The 14406-nt window shown below is 39.7% G+C and overlaps 1 protein-coding gene and 1 long non-coding RNA gene across 10 annotated transcripts in view; one reads left to right on the top strand and one right to left on the bottom strand.

Moving 5' to 3' along the window:
• The window catches only part of LOC126378369 (transcription factor CP2-like protein 1), a 71208-nt gene continuing 56802 nt past the window's right edge, over positions 1-14406 (bottom strand). For 7 of the 9 annotated variants that reach the window (XM_050026659.1, XM_050026661.1, XM_050026662.1 and 4 more), the window contains 6 exons: positions 9484-9574; positions 8537-8652; positions 7200-7274; positions 6242-6374; positions 5864-6036; positions 1-4601 (listed from right to left, as the gene is read on the bottom strand). In XM_050026659.1, the coding sequence (XP_049882616.1) occupies positions 4544-4601; positions 5864-6036; positions 6242-6374; positions 7200-7274; positions 8537-8652; positions 9484-9574 (646 nt within the window). In that variant the 3' untranslated portion in view covers positions 1-4543. Of the gene's footprint in view, positions 5264-5863; positions 6037-6241; positions 6375-7199; positions 7275-8536; positions 8653-9483; positions 9575-14406 lie in introns of all 9 variants that reach the window. The other 2 variants (XR_007568074.1, XM_050026660.1) reach the window with 2 other exon arrangements.
• Positions 10161-14406, top strand: part of LOC126378601 (uncharacterized) — a 69617-nt gene continuing 65371 nt past the window's right edge. The window contains exon 1 of the long non-coding RNA XR_007568126.1: positions 10161-10216. This is a non-coding gene — a long non-coding RNA (uncharacterized LOC126378601). The remainder of the gene's footprint in view (positions 10217-14406) is intronic.

Here is a 14406-nt window from a genome sequence, read left to right as displayed (position 1 = left end):
TTTAACTAACATATATATTTATTTACAAATACAATCCATACATTTACCTTAACTACCATCTAGCTACGGCATGCAGTAACTACCTGCAATATAATAATATGGTATAAAATCTTATATAAAATATAACATTTTTTTTTAATACTCCGTACAGCAACGCGTGGGGCGTGCGTGAGGCACTCTTAAGGCACCTGCGTTAAACTCATCATCTTCAACGTTATCCTGTTTCTCACAGGGTCCAGTTTTTCACAGAAGCGACTGCCTGTCTGACCTTCCAACCCACAAAGGAAAAACCAGCCCAATTCAGGTCAGTTCACATATCTCCGAAATGCATTTCTCGGGTATGTGGGTTTTCTGACGACGTTTTCCTTCACCGCTGAGCACGTGATAATCATTTATGATCCAAACATGAATTCGAAAAGATTTCGAAAATCATAGGTTTAGGCCCGTGCTGGATTCGAACCTGCGACCTTACAGTGAGAATCAAGTGTTCTACCAACTGGGCTACCACGGCTAAATAATCTTTTTTTAGGGTTCCGAACCACTAAAGGTAAAACGGAATCATTGAAGGATCACTTTTTTAACATCTAATTTGCCAAAGATGTTTCTAATTTTCAATGATATGAAAAACTGCCAATGGGTGAATATCAAAATGTGTCGTTTGGTGGCGACTGTCATATAATTTTTTCGTGAAAAATTGGGAATTGAAAAATTCCTTTTTCATGTCGGAACCGAGGATCCTTTTGGATCTTTTTCACGTCGGAACCCAATTTTTCACGAAAAAATAATATGAAATTTCGCCATCAAACTTGAAATTTTGATATTCACCCCAATACAAAAGAAAAAATCATCAAAATCGAACCTGTCCCTGGCAAGTTAGAAGTGAACTCCTTCATTGACTCCACTAACGAGTTCAACACTAAGACAAATAATTGATAGAAATTAATTTTACGACAATTGGCTATTTGACAGTTTTCAGATAAGTATTGTAAAACGCTTATTCTATGCCTCTTAAAATATTTCTAAAATGAAAAGAAAATGAAATAAAACCTGTAAATTAATAATTAAATGGAATGGTGGAATGTTGATGATGGGGTGTTGGATGATGGTGATGTGATAAATGAAATGTTTCGATTTTTTTTTGTTTTATTTTTCGAAAAAGCTTAATATAATAGAAATCAACGTATTCTTCATTTTAAAATTTCGCGCGAAAACGTTTGGTCACGTGACATTTCGCCCAGTGACGTCACATTTCAATGAAAAAAAAAACTGTCAAACAGTATAACTTGAAACCTGACAGATAGTTTGTTTATTTTGTAAAGGTTCAATACGATCTACTCTGAACCGGCGTGCGTGTATGAAGTGAATGATGAATGTGGAGGAAGCAAGAGAAGTGTGTCAGGATCGAAGCAAATGGAATTCTATAGTCTCTGCTTACCCCGGTGGGAAATAGGCGTGAGTTTATGTATGTATGTGTGACGTCACCAAACTCAATCATGGCCGCCAAATAACCGCGTTCTTATTTTGTAAAAATCAAATTTTTAAAAATGATCTTAATAAAGTTAAACTATTGGATGATTATCGTTAAATGAGAAACTACTATTTCGGACATATTTCATATTTTCAAATCAAATCATTTATTTGCGGTAAATGTGGTACATTGGTTGTTATATATGACTAAATTAAAGTTTCACACATTTAACCAAAACAATATTGGTATGCAAATACAGAGAGATTAATTATTACATTTTGTGATCAAGAAATTCACTGACACTATAAAAAGGATTCTCGCTCAGTAGCTTAAACAAAGATCGTCTAAACACTCTTACAGGCAGGCCTCTGATACTTTCTGGCAGTTTATTAAAGATTTTTGTACACATAAACAGTTCAACTGTCAAATAGCCAATTCCCTTCAAACTTTTCATCATTGCACAATAACTATATACTATCCATAATCTATTCACAAAATACCATCTTACTTTTACCAACAAGATTATAAACAAGATTTATTTATTACGAACATAATAAACTCATCACCCTCATGCCCTTATTGCGCTCAAGGTGGAGTCGACACAACAGTGGACAAGAATGCTAGGACACTCCTGGCGCATCCTGTTTCTTGACAATGGCCCCGATTCCTGCAGACACCGCCTAATTTTATTTTAAGTTATATCCGTCAGTTTCATATCCGTCGAAAAGGAAAGGGACGGATGATTCACAGCTCTTAATTTTAGGAAGAATGAGTAAATTAATGAATAACCCGAGCGAATCAAAAAGGTACGTCACTGGTATGCAATCCGTTTGACATGCTGTCTACCAACTGTGTCGGGTTATTGACTGATGTAAAATTTTTAGACGGTTGTTTTAGATTTGTGCTTAAAATTGACGTGTGTTCCATAAATTTTACGCTTGTCGATTACCCGTCCCTTTCCTTTTCGGCGGATAAGAAAATGACAGATATAACTTAAAATAAAATTAGATGGTATTTACAGGAATTAGCACCAATAACTTGATAAAAAAAATAACATTCATCGCCTGGGGCGTTACATGTTCTATAAACAAATAACAATTATTGATACAACAATCAAAATTAACATTAAAGCTAATAAATAGCTGCACAGGTTAAATCATGGTACAAGAAAACCAGGTATGCTCAATCCTATGAAAAGCCAATTGCTAGCCCTTTGATGACGTAAGTGTTACCACTAAATTGGTATCTCCAACATTCCAAGGACGTAAATTTTATTATTGAAAAATAAGTGAATAGGCTACTTGACAACCTAGTCAAATGAGATACTTTTTACGAAACGTCAAAACGAAAGTTTCCTTTGGAGTTTGTATGGAAATACTGTCCTGTGACGTCATCAATAAAAGCGGTCAAACGTCGTACTCATTGTTACATAATTCGAATAAGTCGAAAAGTAAAATGAGATTGATTTTTGATCATCTTAGATTGGCTTCTATTTCTATATTAGCATTTTATGATTTATCTTTGACCCAGTCAAATATCCAATTACTGACTAATGTATTTAATTACTATTACTTGTCACATACATAAACATCATTAAAACTGTAAGAAAATATTTTACTAAAAGTTCAAAATTTCCTTGCAAAGTAAATTAAAAACATTGGACGTGGGTAATTTATTTTTTACGAAATGGCAACGCAGGGTCGGATGACGTCAGCTGGGCTAACCTTGAAATGTTAGCTGTCACTTTTGAGTATACCCGGTTTTCTTATACCATGGGTTAAATTAAATATTAAATATACCTTTTTTTCCTTTACAAACAAAGTTAGGTCAATGACCGACTTTATCAAACCTAGTATTAGGTCATTCAACTGCTGTGAACCGTTTCGCCGTCTGTTACGGTCGACAATCAACTGCGTTCATTGACAACATTGAAGATTACAATTAACACAGCAGTTATATTTTAGTATGTACAACAGTGGCGCCATATTAACGCGTAAAACACCGCCTAGCGGGCGAACTGCGAAGCTTTTGACAGTTCACCTGCTGTATTCAAAATGGCGGATTTCTCTTTTTGAAATTTAAACACAAAATGGTCGTTCTAAATCGACGCTTAACAAAATACGCTTAAATAAGGAATACAAATCAAAATTATACTCTAATTATTATTTAAACAATTATAACTACTCTTTGTATTAGTTTCATGAGGCGATAGTTAGTACTAACTTAATTCAACATGGCGTTTGAACATCATCATCATCATCATCAGCCCATTAACGTCCCCACTGCTGAGACACGGGCCTTCCCTATGGATGGATAGGGAGATCGGGCCTTAAACCATCACGCGGGCCCAGTGCGGATTGGTGGTTATTAACGACTGCCAATGCAGCCGAGACCAACGGCTTAACGTGCCTTCCGAAGCACGGAGAAGCTCGAGATAAAAACTTTTTTGTTTCTTTTTTGTGGTCACCCATCCTATGACCGGCCTTTGCGAAAGTTGCTTAACTTCAACAATCGCATACCGAGCGCGTTTACCGCTGCGCCACCGAGCTCCGGCGAGCATTTGAACATAACTACTAATAATTACCTTTATGCACGACTGAGTAGTGGCTACACAGGCCACTGACTAAGAGGTCCCGGGATCAATTTAAGAGGCGAGTTTTTCCAAATTGACTCCTTTTTTTAAAGTTACCCACCCACTTGTGTAGCGGCGTGGAGGTCTGTGCCCAGCAGTGGGACGTATATAGGCTGTTTATGTCAAATCCGAGAGCATAGGTACTAAGATTAACATACATATACACTACATCACGCCTATTTCCCGTCGGGGTGGACACCACGGAATTCCACTTACGGTGATCCTGAAACACCACTTTCGCTTCTACCCTCATCAAAGTTATGCACATACTTCGAGATACATTCTAATTCTAACATTTGAGTATTACTAAAGAGGAAACATAATATAACCACACCTCACCGAGCTTTCTGTTAGCACAACGTGATAGGTGGTGTAACCGAAATAAACTGCACTTGAGATAATAACTCATTGGTGCAAGTTGGACTTATTGGTGCAAGTTGGACTCATTGGTGCAAGTTGGACTCATTGCTGCAAGTTGGAACCAGCGCTTCTACCGACATCCTATAAACAAATAGACACAAAATAGCTTCAGTTTTTTCCTAAAATAGTGTCCGAATCGTGTTGTAAGGGTGGTATCAATAAACCAACCTCAGCTGAGACTACCCCTCAAGATCATGCTCAAGTCCCTGTTTTTATATGAGAACTGTCACATTGACATGATCTTGAGGGCAGTCTCAAAGCTGAAATTAGTTTTATTATAAGATTAATGACTACCTAAATGATAAAAATGTCTGGTATTAAATGCGTTCCTCTAGTTATTAAATAACTTGTAATAAATACCCTCATTGATTTAAAAGATGTGTTGCTGTTGCAGTTTCTTGTCATTTCTTCTCCTCAGCCTTAACACCTTGGGAAATGAAACCTTACGAATTGTATGCAGATAAAATAGATATCTTCTTCACATCTGTTCCTCGAATCAAAAAGACTGTTTTATCTATAACAGATACTTTTTAATCATTGTAAGTTGTTACTTTTTCTAGCTCTAATTTAATTTTGTAATTAAGTACCTAAAGTATTAGTGCACGTTGTGTCCACCTGTAAGTGGCGAGGCGCTTAGTTTTTTATATGTATTAACTGCAAACTGTAACCATGTACCAGTGTACTTGCCGTTGGTTGACCAAATAAATAAATAAATGACGTGAATTCAAAAATTTTACATTGACCTGCAACAATTTTATCCACGATAATTACGTTGAATGAATGATTCTGATTTCTGTTTAATACCACCCTTAATACGTATAGATTAAGTTGATAGCGAGTACAAGTTCGTTCCCTCAAATTGAGACGTTCATCATCATCATCACCAGCCCATTAACGTCCCCACTGCTGGGGCACGGGCCTTCCCTATGGATGGATAGGGAGATCGGGCCTTAAACCACCACGCGGGCCCAGTGCGGATTGATGGTTATTAACGACTGCTAATGCAGCCGGGACCAACGGCTTAACGTGCCTTCCGAAGCACGGAGGAGCTCGAGATGAAAACTTTTTTTTTGTGGTCACCCATCCTATGACCGGCCTTTGCGAAAGTTGCTTTACTTCAACAATCGCAAACCGAGCGCGGTAACCGCTGCGCCACCGAGCTCCGATAACGGGGTTACATATGATGTACTATTTAAAGCAAAGAAACTATTTTGATTTTTTTGATTTTGAAATAATGTGCAATATCGGTACACGCTATCGCTCAGTGACAAGATGTGCGCCGCGGACGTTTCTCTTACAGAGATCGGTGGTCTATTTGTTTATAAAGGACGGTGGTGTTCTACCCGTTGTGGGCGGGCGCGGCGGGCGGCGTGGGCGCGGTGGGCGCCAGTAGCAGCGTGTGCGGGTCCAGGCTGTGCAGGCGGAAGGTGCCGTGGTCGGGCAGGTGGCGCACCAGCTCGTCCGACAGACGCACGCGGGACCCGTGCGGCCCGCACACCAGCACCGTCTCGCACTCCTGGCCACAATGCAACAAATTCAAATTCAAAAATATCTTTATTCAGTAGGTAACATAGTTACACTTTGAATCGTCAATTTTTACATAACGAACGTCTCATCCGCCTAAAACTACTGCAGCTCACAACCTGTATAGCCGGGGAAAAGTAGCTGCAAGAAAAACCTCGGTACAGGGCCTTAGACGTTCTTTAAAAAAAAAACCTCACCTTGGCGGGCTCGGGCAGCAGCGCCCGCAGCTTGTGCGCCAGCTCCGCCGCCCGGCAGGCGTGCAGGTACAGCGCGCTGTACACGCCGCCTGCGTGTGCGCACACGTACAGCGTGAGGCGCGGCGCGATGCGTCTGCACACAAACAAACTATTATTACAAATTTATTTATTTTATTAACGAGTCCGTGAGTCCGTGGTCCAGTTGTTGAGCGTTGGGCTCACGTTCCAGAGGTCCCGGGTTCGAATCCCGGTGGGGCAAAGCACAATAATTTTAACGCGTAAAATACCGCCTAGCGGACGAACTGCGAAACTTTTCACAGTTCACCTGCCAGAATCAAAATGGCGGATTTCTCTTTTTGAAATTTAAACACAAAAAGGTCGTTCTAAATCGACTCTAACAAAATACGCTTAAATAAGGAATACAAGTCAAAATTATATTCTAATTATTATTTCAACAATTACAACTACTCTTTGTATTCGTTTTTAGTTTTCCTGTTCGGCGCGTCCTTGCCGCGGGGGTGAGCGCCTCTCACTTCAGTAGGCCGGAGTGAGATAATGGCCGAGTTCGAATAGGAACCCAGACCTACGGGTATAACGTAGAACCCTTGCCCAAGGATACGGGTGAAGACCTCAACGGTTGCAGAGGCGAAGATGGGAGCTATCGGTACGGCAATGCAGGACGGAAGGAACAAGTCACAGGAACCTGACAGAGGGCAGCAGTAACTGTCAGTACTATGGCTTTGTAATAGACTACTCTGGGCGCCATCCCACTCGCGTCAGACAGAGTACTGCGGGGCGGAAGGCAAGAGGGAAACCACTGCCCTATTTTTTTCCTAAAAAGTAGCATGGAGAGTTAGAAGAATGCTACACCGACAAGAGCGTGGCTCTTAAATTAGTGAGGAGCTTTTTCAAAAAGCCCTAACGTATCGGCTGTTTCTGTTGTGTTACTTGTACTCACTTAGCGTGCAGTGCGTTGAATAGGCGGATGCCGTCGGCGAGTCCACAAATCTGGATGATGTCATCGCGAGACAGCCTGCAACAAATATCGTGTTATTCAGACGCGGAAGACAGGAGTCCAAACACGGCTTTAAAATATGATGATGATCTCCGACCGATTTCGGCCATGGCGACCACTCAGAAACCAGAATCATTTATTTAACGTAATTATCATGGATAAACTTGTTGAAGGTCAATGTAACAGTTTTGAATTTACGTCATTTCCCAATGTGTTATGGCTGAGGAGAAGAAATGAAAAGAAACTGCAACAGCAACACATCTTTTAAATCAATGAGGGTACATTACAAGTTATTTAATAACTAGAGGAACACATTCAATACCAGACACGTCGACTCGTTATTATTATTATTGCGTATGGCAGACAAAAATACAATATCCCGCGTGGACCATATATCCAGCTGAAGCTCCCCTAACCAAGTCTCTGCCGCATTCGTCACACAATGCAGCTCGGCTATGCCACCTGGGAATCGGTGCAGAGGGCACTCGTTCACTACGTGAGATAGGGTTTGATCCGGGTGACCACATTCACAGTATGGCGACTCCTTTAAGCCCCATTTATGTAGGTGATGGTTCGACTTTCCATGGTTGGTCCTACACCGGTTCAGTCGGGTCCAGATTTTTCGTTTGGAGTCAAAGCCAGGGACCCTCCGCGCGGGATCCTGAATAAGGTCCGAGTTTGTGCCGTCGAACATGTTCCACTCCAGCCTCCACGTATCTTCCACACTGAATTGACTTCGACTCTAAGGGTGGTATTAATAAACTAATCTAGAATAGAATAGAATAGAAAAAGTTTATTATAAAAGGACAAGATATAATAGGATATGATATAATAGATGTGTTAGGATAATCTCAGCTGAGACTGCCCTGAAGATCATGTCAATGTGACAGTTCTCATATAAAAACAGAGACTTGAGCATGATCTTGAGGGCAGTCTCAGCTGAGATTATCCTAACATATCTATTATATCATATCCTATTATATCTTGTCCATTTATAATAAACTTTTTCTATTCTATTCTATTCTAGATTCGTTTATTAATACCACCCTTAATCGGCACGACGCTGATGCGCCCGAAGATGGCTTATGTAAACATCTATTATGACTTTCGGCGAGTGGAACGGGAGATCGCTTATCAATCGTGATGGTGGCGCCTGTCCTGCTCGCGAACTTCATCGTTATGATCTGGATTAGTGGATGAGTTGAACAAACTTCCTTTTATTTTTTTTATTTATTGCCATTTGCAGCAAACCACAATAAGTAGTGTCAAAAAAAGTATACCTGAGCAAGTCAGCGCCACAGAAGTTGGTGAAGGTGACCGCATGCTGCGCGAACCGGTTCCTGCTGAGCCACTGCTGCGTGTCCGCTGCAGACGCGTCCTTCGACAGGCCGCAGTGCTGTGTGGCAGACACAATCAGTGTTAATCAAAACACATAATACCGGGTTCTTACCGTGTTATTATCAGGAATATGAGACCCCCGATATTTCAACACTGTCGCAAATGCCATGATCACGGGATGACTGATGAGATTGGAGTGGAGTAGGTAGATCCATAATTTTCTAATGGCAAACATATCTGTCTACCCTCTTTGTCGCAATGGACAATCCCAGCACGGGCCTAAACCAATGATTTTAGATTATTTGTCGAATTCGTGTTTGTATTATAAGTACATTATTATCACGTGCTCAGCGGTGAAGGAAAACATCGTGAGGGAGTCCACATTGCCGAGAAATGCGTTCCGAAGGTATGTGACCTCACCTGTATTGGGCTAGTTTTCCCTTGGCGGGTTGGAAGGTCAGAAATGCAGTCGCTTCTGTAAAAAACCGGACCTGTCTAATCTTCAGGTTAGGTAAGCGGGCCCTGTGAAAACGTCCTAACCAAACTAGGGGTCATAAAGTGAAGTACCAATTAGTACAAGTCACAAGTGCATTCTTCTCTCTTTTTTTTAAATAAATTATTCTCTCGTTTGACCACAATCTCACGAACCTGTTGGTAAGTAACGGTGTGGTCTAACTATTGTGCCGTAACTATTGAGCCGCCAGAGGCCCCTGACATGGCTCATGTAACGATTACTCACTTACATCAGTAAATAGTAACCGGGACCAACGGCTTAACGTGCCTTCCGAAGCACGGATCTACTTACTTTCGGACAATCAGGTGATCAGCCTGTAATGTTCTATAATCACTGTGTCCCCACCGGGATTTGAACCCGGGACCGCTCGCTTACCTGGTCAGGGTCCTCGGCTGCCTGCGGCAGGTCGGGCAGGATGGCACCGGGGGAGTGGCACGGCGGAGTCGTCACCTTCATCTCACCACCACTGTGGACAACATAACATAATTAAAACACATAATAACAGGTTCTTACATAAACTCACGCCCGTAATCCCTAATGGGGTGGGCAGGTTCTTACCGCGTTTCAAGCAGGGACTCCCGGGAGTCTCATATCCCGCGACAATACCCCCGGGAGATAATAACCGCGTAAACTTAAAACAACATAACATAACATCACGACTATATCCCAATCGGGGTAGTCAGAGGTACATCCATCGCAAGATGAACTAAGTAAATTAAATACCCGAACTATTTAATAGAAGGGGATGATTCAGACCATGATTCTGAGTAGATATGAAGTGGATTTTTGCTGTCGAGTTTTTTAGTGTTTCCTTTTTAATAGGTTCAAAATTATTTAACTAATCGATGTGGAAAATTGTATAATAATAGATTTTTTCAAATTTAGAATTAGATAAATAGTAATACATTAATTAGTTATACATTCCTTTTTAATTATTTCCATTTCCATACTTTTGCGATGGAAAATTCTACTTGATACCAACTCAGAATCATGGTCTGAACCATCCCTTAAAGTTTTCGTTACGATGTCACTAACACCCTGTATACATAAACAGCCTATATACGTCCCACTGCTGGGCACAGGCCTCCCCTCAATCAACCAGAGGGGGGTATGGAGTATATTCCACCACGCGGGTCCACTGCGGGGTTGGTGGAGGTGTTTTACGGCTAATAGCCAGGACCAAAGTCTTAACATGCCCTCCGAAGCACGGAATCATCTTACCCTACCCTGTATACATACATTCTTTATTCCAGTCCAACAAAAACTACAACAAAACACAAAACCTTCTAACACTTCTTCTATCGTGTGGGTTGTGAGGTGGATAACCAACCTCATCAACCCTGGTGTCAGGGTTAATTTCACAGTAGGTTAAGTTCTTTTATCACAAAAAAAAAATTAAAAACCCCCTGACTAGAAATAAAGTAAGCTAATAGCATACCAGCTCAGTGATTCCAGAACACATTAGTGTTTCAAATGTCAGATCCCACATATGCTTGCAAGCAAACTGAGCGTGTAAAATTCCTATCACACCTAACAAACGACCTGATGACCTTGAAGACCTGAACCGATTTCCACCAAACGTAGCTAAGAACACTCTCGTCTCATATACCTTTCAAACAAAAACAACCGCATTAAAATCGGATCATCCGTTTGGGGGCTACGATGCCACAGACAGACACATACACATTTACACAGACACGTCAAACTTATAACACCCCGTCGTTTTTGCGTAGGGGGTTAAAAATACTCGACTTCACAATGAATTGTCAACCACACAACATGGCGGTCTGCACGCGACTGCTAGCCACTTGTCCGGGCCAATTGTGGGGCATTGATCTCCCAATTATAGTAAATAGTAGAGGCAATTAAACGCTCAGAGCGCAGGATCTTGTTTCGTAAACAATGGCCCCGATTCCTGCAGACATCTCTTAATTTTACTTTAAGTTATACCTGTCATTTTCTTATCCGCCGAAAAGGAAAGGGACGGATGATTGACAGCTCTTAATTTTAGGAAGAATGAGTAAATAAATGAATAACCCGGGCGAATTTTTAGACGGTTGTTTTAGATTTGTGCTTAAAATTGACGTGTGTTCCATAAATTTTATGCTTGTCGATTACCCGTCCCTTTCCTTTTCGGCGGATAAGAAAATGACAGATATAACTTAAAATAAAATTAGATGGTATTTACAGGAATTAGCACTAATGACTCATAAAAGGGCTTTAATTAAGCTGCCTAAGAGAGGGATTTATTATCGCATTTATGATACCTTCTGAGAGCCATCATCATCAGGGATTCTCTTAAAATGCATAAATGGTTTTGTCATAATTTTAATTATCATAATCCTTTTCGCATAACGTTTTTAAGCATAATAGTACTTTCCCATAATAACATCTAAGAATACAGGTTTGTTAGGTATAACTTATTTTTAGACTAATATTTGTTGGTATAAATTTGATTCGCATATAAATAGGTATCCATAATTCTTTTTTAAAATAATAGTGTTTCGTCATAATTTTTACAAGGCATAACAGTAGTAGGTTAGGGTGCGGCGGGGGTGGCCCTTGGGCCACCCCTACACCGCCAGCATGTTTATCTTACACACGAAAAGTATACTGAATGATCACCAACAGCATGAAATAGAGTCAAAAAATATAAAAGTCACAATCATGAACCAAATGCAGCCAAGGAAAAAGTAAGTTTCGGAAATGTTCAAAGTTGTGCCAAAACTTTTCTTATTCGGAGTATAGTTTTTATGCTTATAATACTTATGCTTATATGTCATTATTGTTATTAATTATTATGCTTATGGTAGTTATGAGTTTCAAAATTATGCTTAAAAAGTTATGACAAATTAATACTATGCGTAACTAATAATAGGACAAGTAACATTATGCCATGGTAAATTATTACATAAAAAAAATATGCGTAAAAATAGAGAACCTCATCATCATCATCAGCCCATTAACGTCCCCACTGCTGGGGCACGGGCCTTCCCTATGGATGGATATCAACGACTGCTAATGCAGCCGGAACCAACGGCTTAACGTACCTTCCGAAGCACGGAGGAGCTCGAGATGAAAACTTTGTTTTGTGGTCACCTATCCTATGACCGGCCTTTGCGAAAGTTGCTTAACTTCAACAATCGCAGACCGAGCTCGTTTACCGCTGCGCCTCCGAGCTCTTCATGAGAGCCATCAGCCCAGTAGTTAATGCTCATGAGGCATCGACAATAAGTCACTTCATTAAAAAATCTTTGGAAGGTAATTCTTAAAATAATAAAATAAGTAGGTACATCTTTTTAAATAGTATTTTCTAGTTATTTGAAAACCCTAGGTTGGTGTATCGGCTTAATGACGATGTGAGATTGACGGGATTGGGCGAATCAACCTAACCAACCTATATAAAGATTTTATCTATCTAACTAATCTCCTTGAGTTATACTTTTATATTGATACTTTATGTACGCTGATTTCCAAAAACGTAATTAATTAAAACACATAATAACGGATTCTTACCGCGTTTAAAGCAGGCATATGAGACTCCCGATATTATGTGTTTTAATTATGATAATAACCGCGTAAACTTAAAACAATGTGAAAACTTAATTATTTAGTAATGGGTTTATGTTCGCTTTCAAACTGTATTTTGTTCTAATTAACCTCACTATCACAAACAAGCAGTTTTCATCGTTTTCAACCATCCTGACTACTTTTTTTATGAACTAGACGAGATCCCGAAAATTACGGGATCCCGGGAGATTGGAAATATATACCACGGGATCGCGATATAAAATTTGCGATCTCGAGTCGGGATTTCATTTCCTAGGCACAGGCCTCCCCTCAATCAACCGGAGGGGGTATGGAGCCACCACGCTGCTCCACTGCGGGTTCCCGGTGATATTATAATAATAAATTATTACCTGGACCGGGAAGAGCTCCTACTGTCGTCCGAATCATTATCTGAGCTATGTGCACTAGACATTATCACACTTTACGATATACTGACGACGACAGACAATCGCAGCGAAGCAAAAAGTTTTTTCTGTAACTACCCGCATTTAGTTTTTTATTTCGCTTATTGATTTCGCTAATATACTGACGGTCGTATTAGAAAACCAGGTATGCTCAAAACTGAGAGCTAGCAATTTAAGGTTAGCCTACATTGCCATTTCGTAACATAAATTACCCACTACAAAAGTAAAGTGCTAAATCACTTTGGTTGTCATTATAAGCGTTAAACAGTACTAACATTTATATTTTGTTGCTTTTTGTTTTCAGAATTTGCCTTTCAACTGTTTTAAGACAGTAGTTAAACAAAAACTTTACAAAAAAGGTTATTATAAAGTTAGTGATTATTTAGAAGATATGAATGCATGGGATTAACTGTCTGAGAACTGATAATAGGCAGCTAAATTACTCAATTGTATAAAAATATTTTATGTTTATTTATTTTTTTAAAGAACGTCGCCGAGGTTTTTCTTGCAGCTTCTTTTCCCGGCTATACAGGTTGTGAGAAGCTGCAGTAGTTTTAGGCGGATGAGACGTTCGTTATGTAAAAATTGACGATTCAAAATGTAACTATGTTACCTACTGAGTAAAGATATTTTTGAATTTGAATTTAAATTGATGATGATAACATGCCGAATACTGCATCTCTCTTTAGTAAATTTTCACTTGCTTAGCAGCAGAAGGAATTGCGTAGTGTTTTCACTGGGGGTACTCGCCAAGTACGCAGCTATAAATAGATTTGGCATCCGACTTATAAACAGACTACTGCAAAAATTGCAATATTCATCACATAAGACAACATAAGCTCACGACTATATCCCAATTGGGGTAGTCAGAGGTACGATAAGCTGCAAAAGTCCAATTTATTGCAAAGTAATTACATTATCCTTTTACAACCGAAGGAACAAAATCTTTGCTAGGTCTTTAAAATGTTAGTGGCATCTTTTCTTACTGTGTAAAGACCTTTAGAAAAATACGGATAAATGTCCTAGCTTAGCTGGTCTTCAGCAATCAGACCCTCACAATCGTGTTATCTCGGGTGTATAGGGTTAACAGTCCAGACAGGTTTGCATGATAACTAGTGATGTGTCGGATCGTTAAAAATGTATATCCGCGGATACGGATTTGAATACGGATATTTAGTGTAAAGATCCACGGATACGGATACGGATCTGTACTTTCTTAAAAAAAAAAAGTTTAAAGTTTTAGTTATTTCATTGTTATAAAAGTGATATTTTATCTTGCTTTCATTATAAAGATCTATCTATCTAAATGTTTGCAATATAAAGG

Source organism: Pectinophora gossypiella, chromosome 26 (genome assembly GCF_024362695.1).
Source record: "Pectinophora gossypiella chromosome 26, ilPecGoss1.1, whole genome shotgun sequence".
Classification (NCBI taxonomy): domain Eukaryota; kingdom Metazoa; phylum Arthropoda; class Insecta; order Lepidoptera; family Gelechiidae; genus Pectinophora; species Pectinophora gossypiella.
Note: the sequence above shows the minus strand (reverse complement) of the source record. Positions and strands in the feature narration are given on the sequence as shown.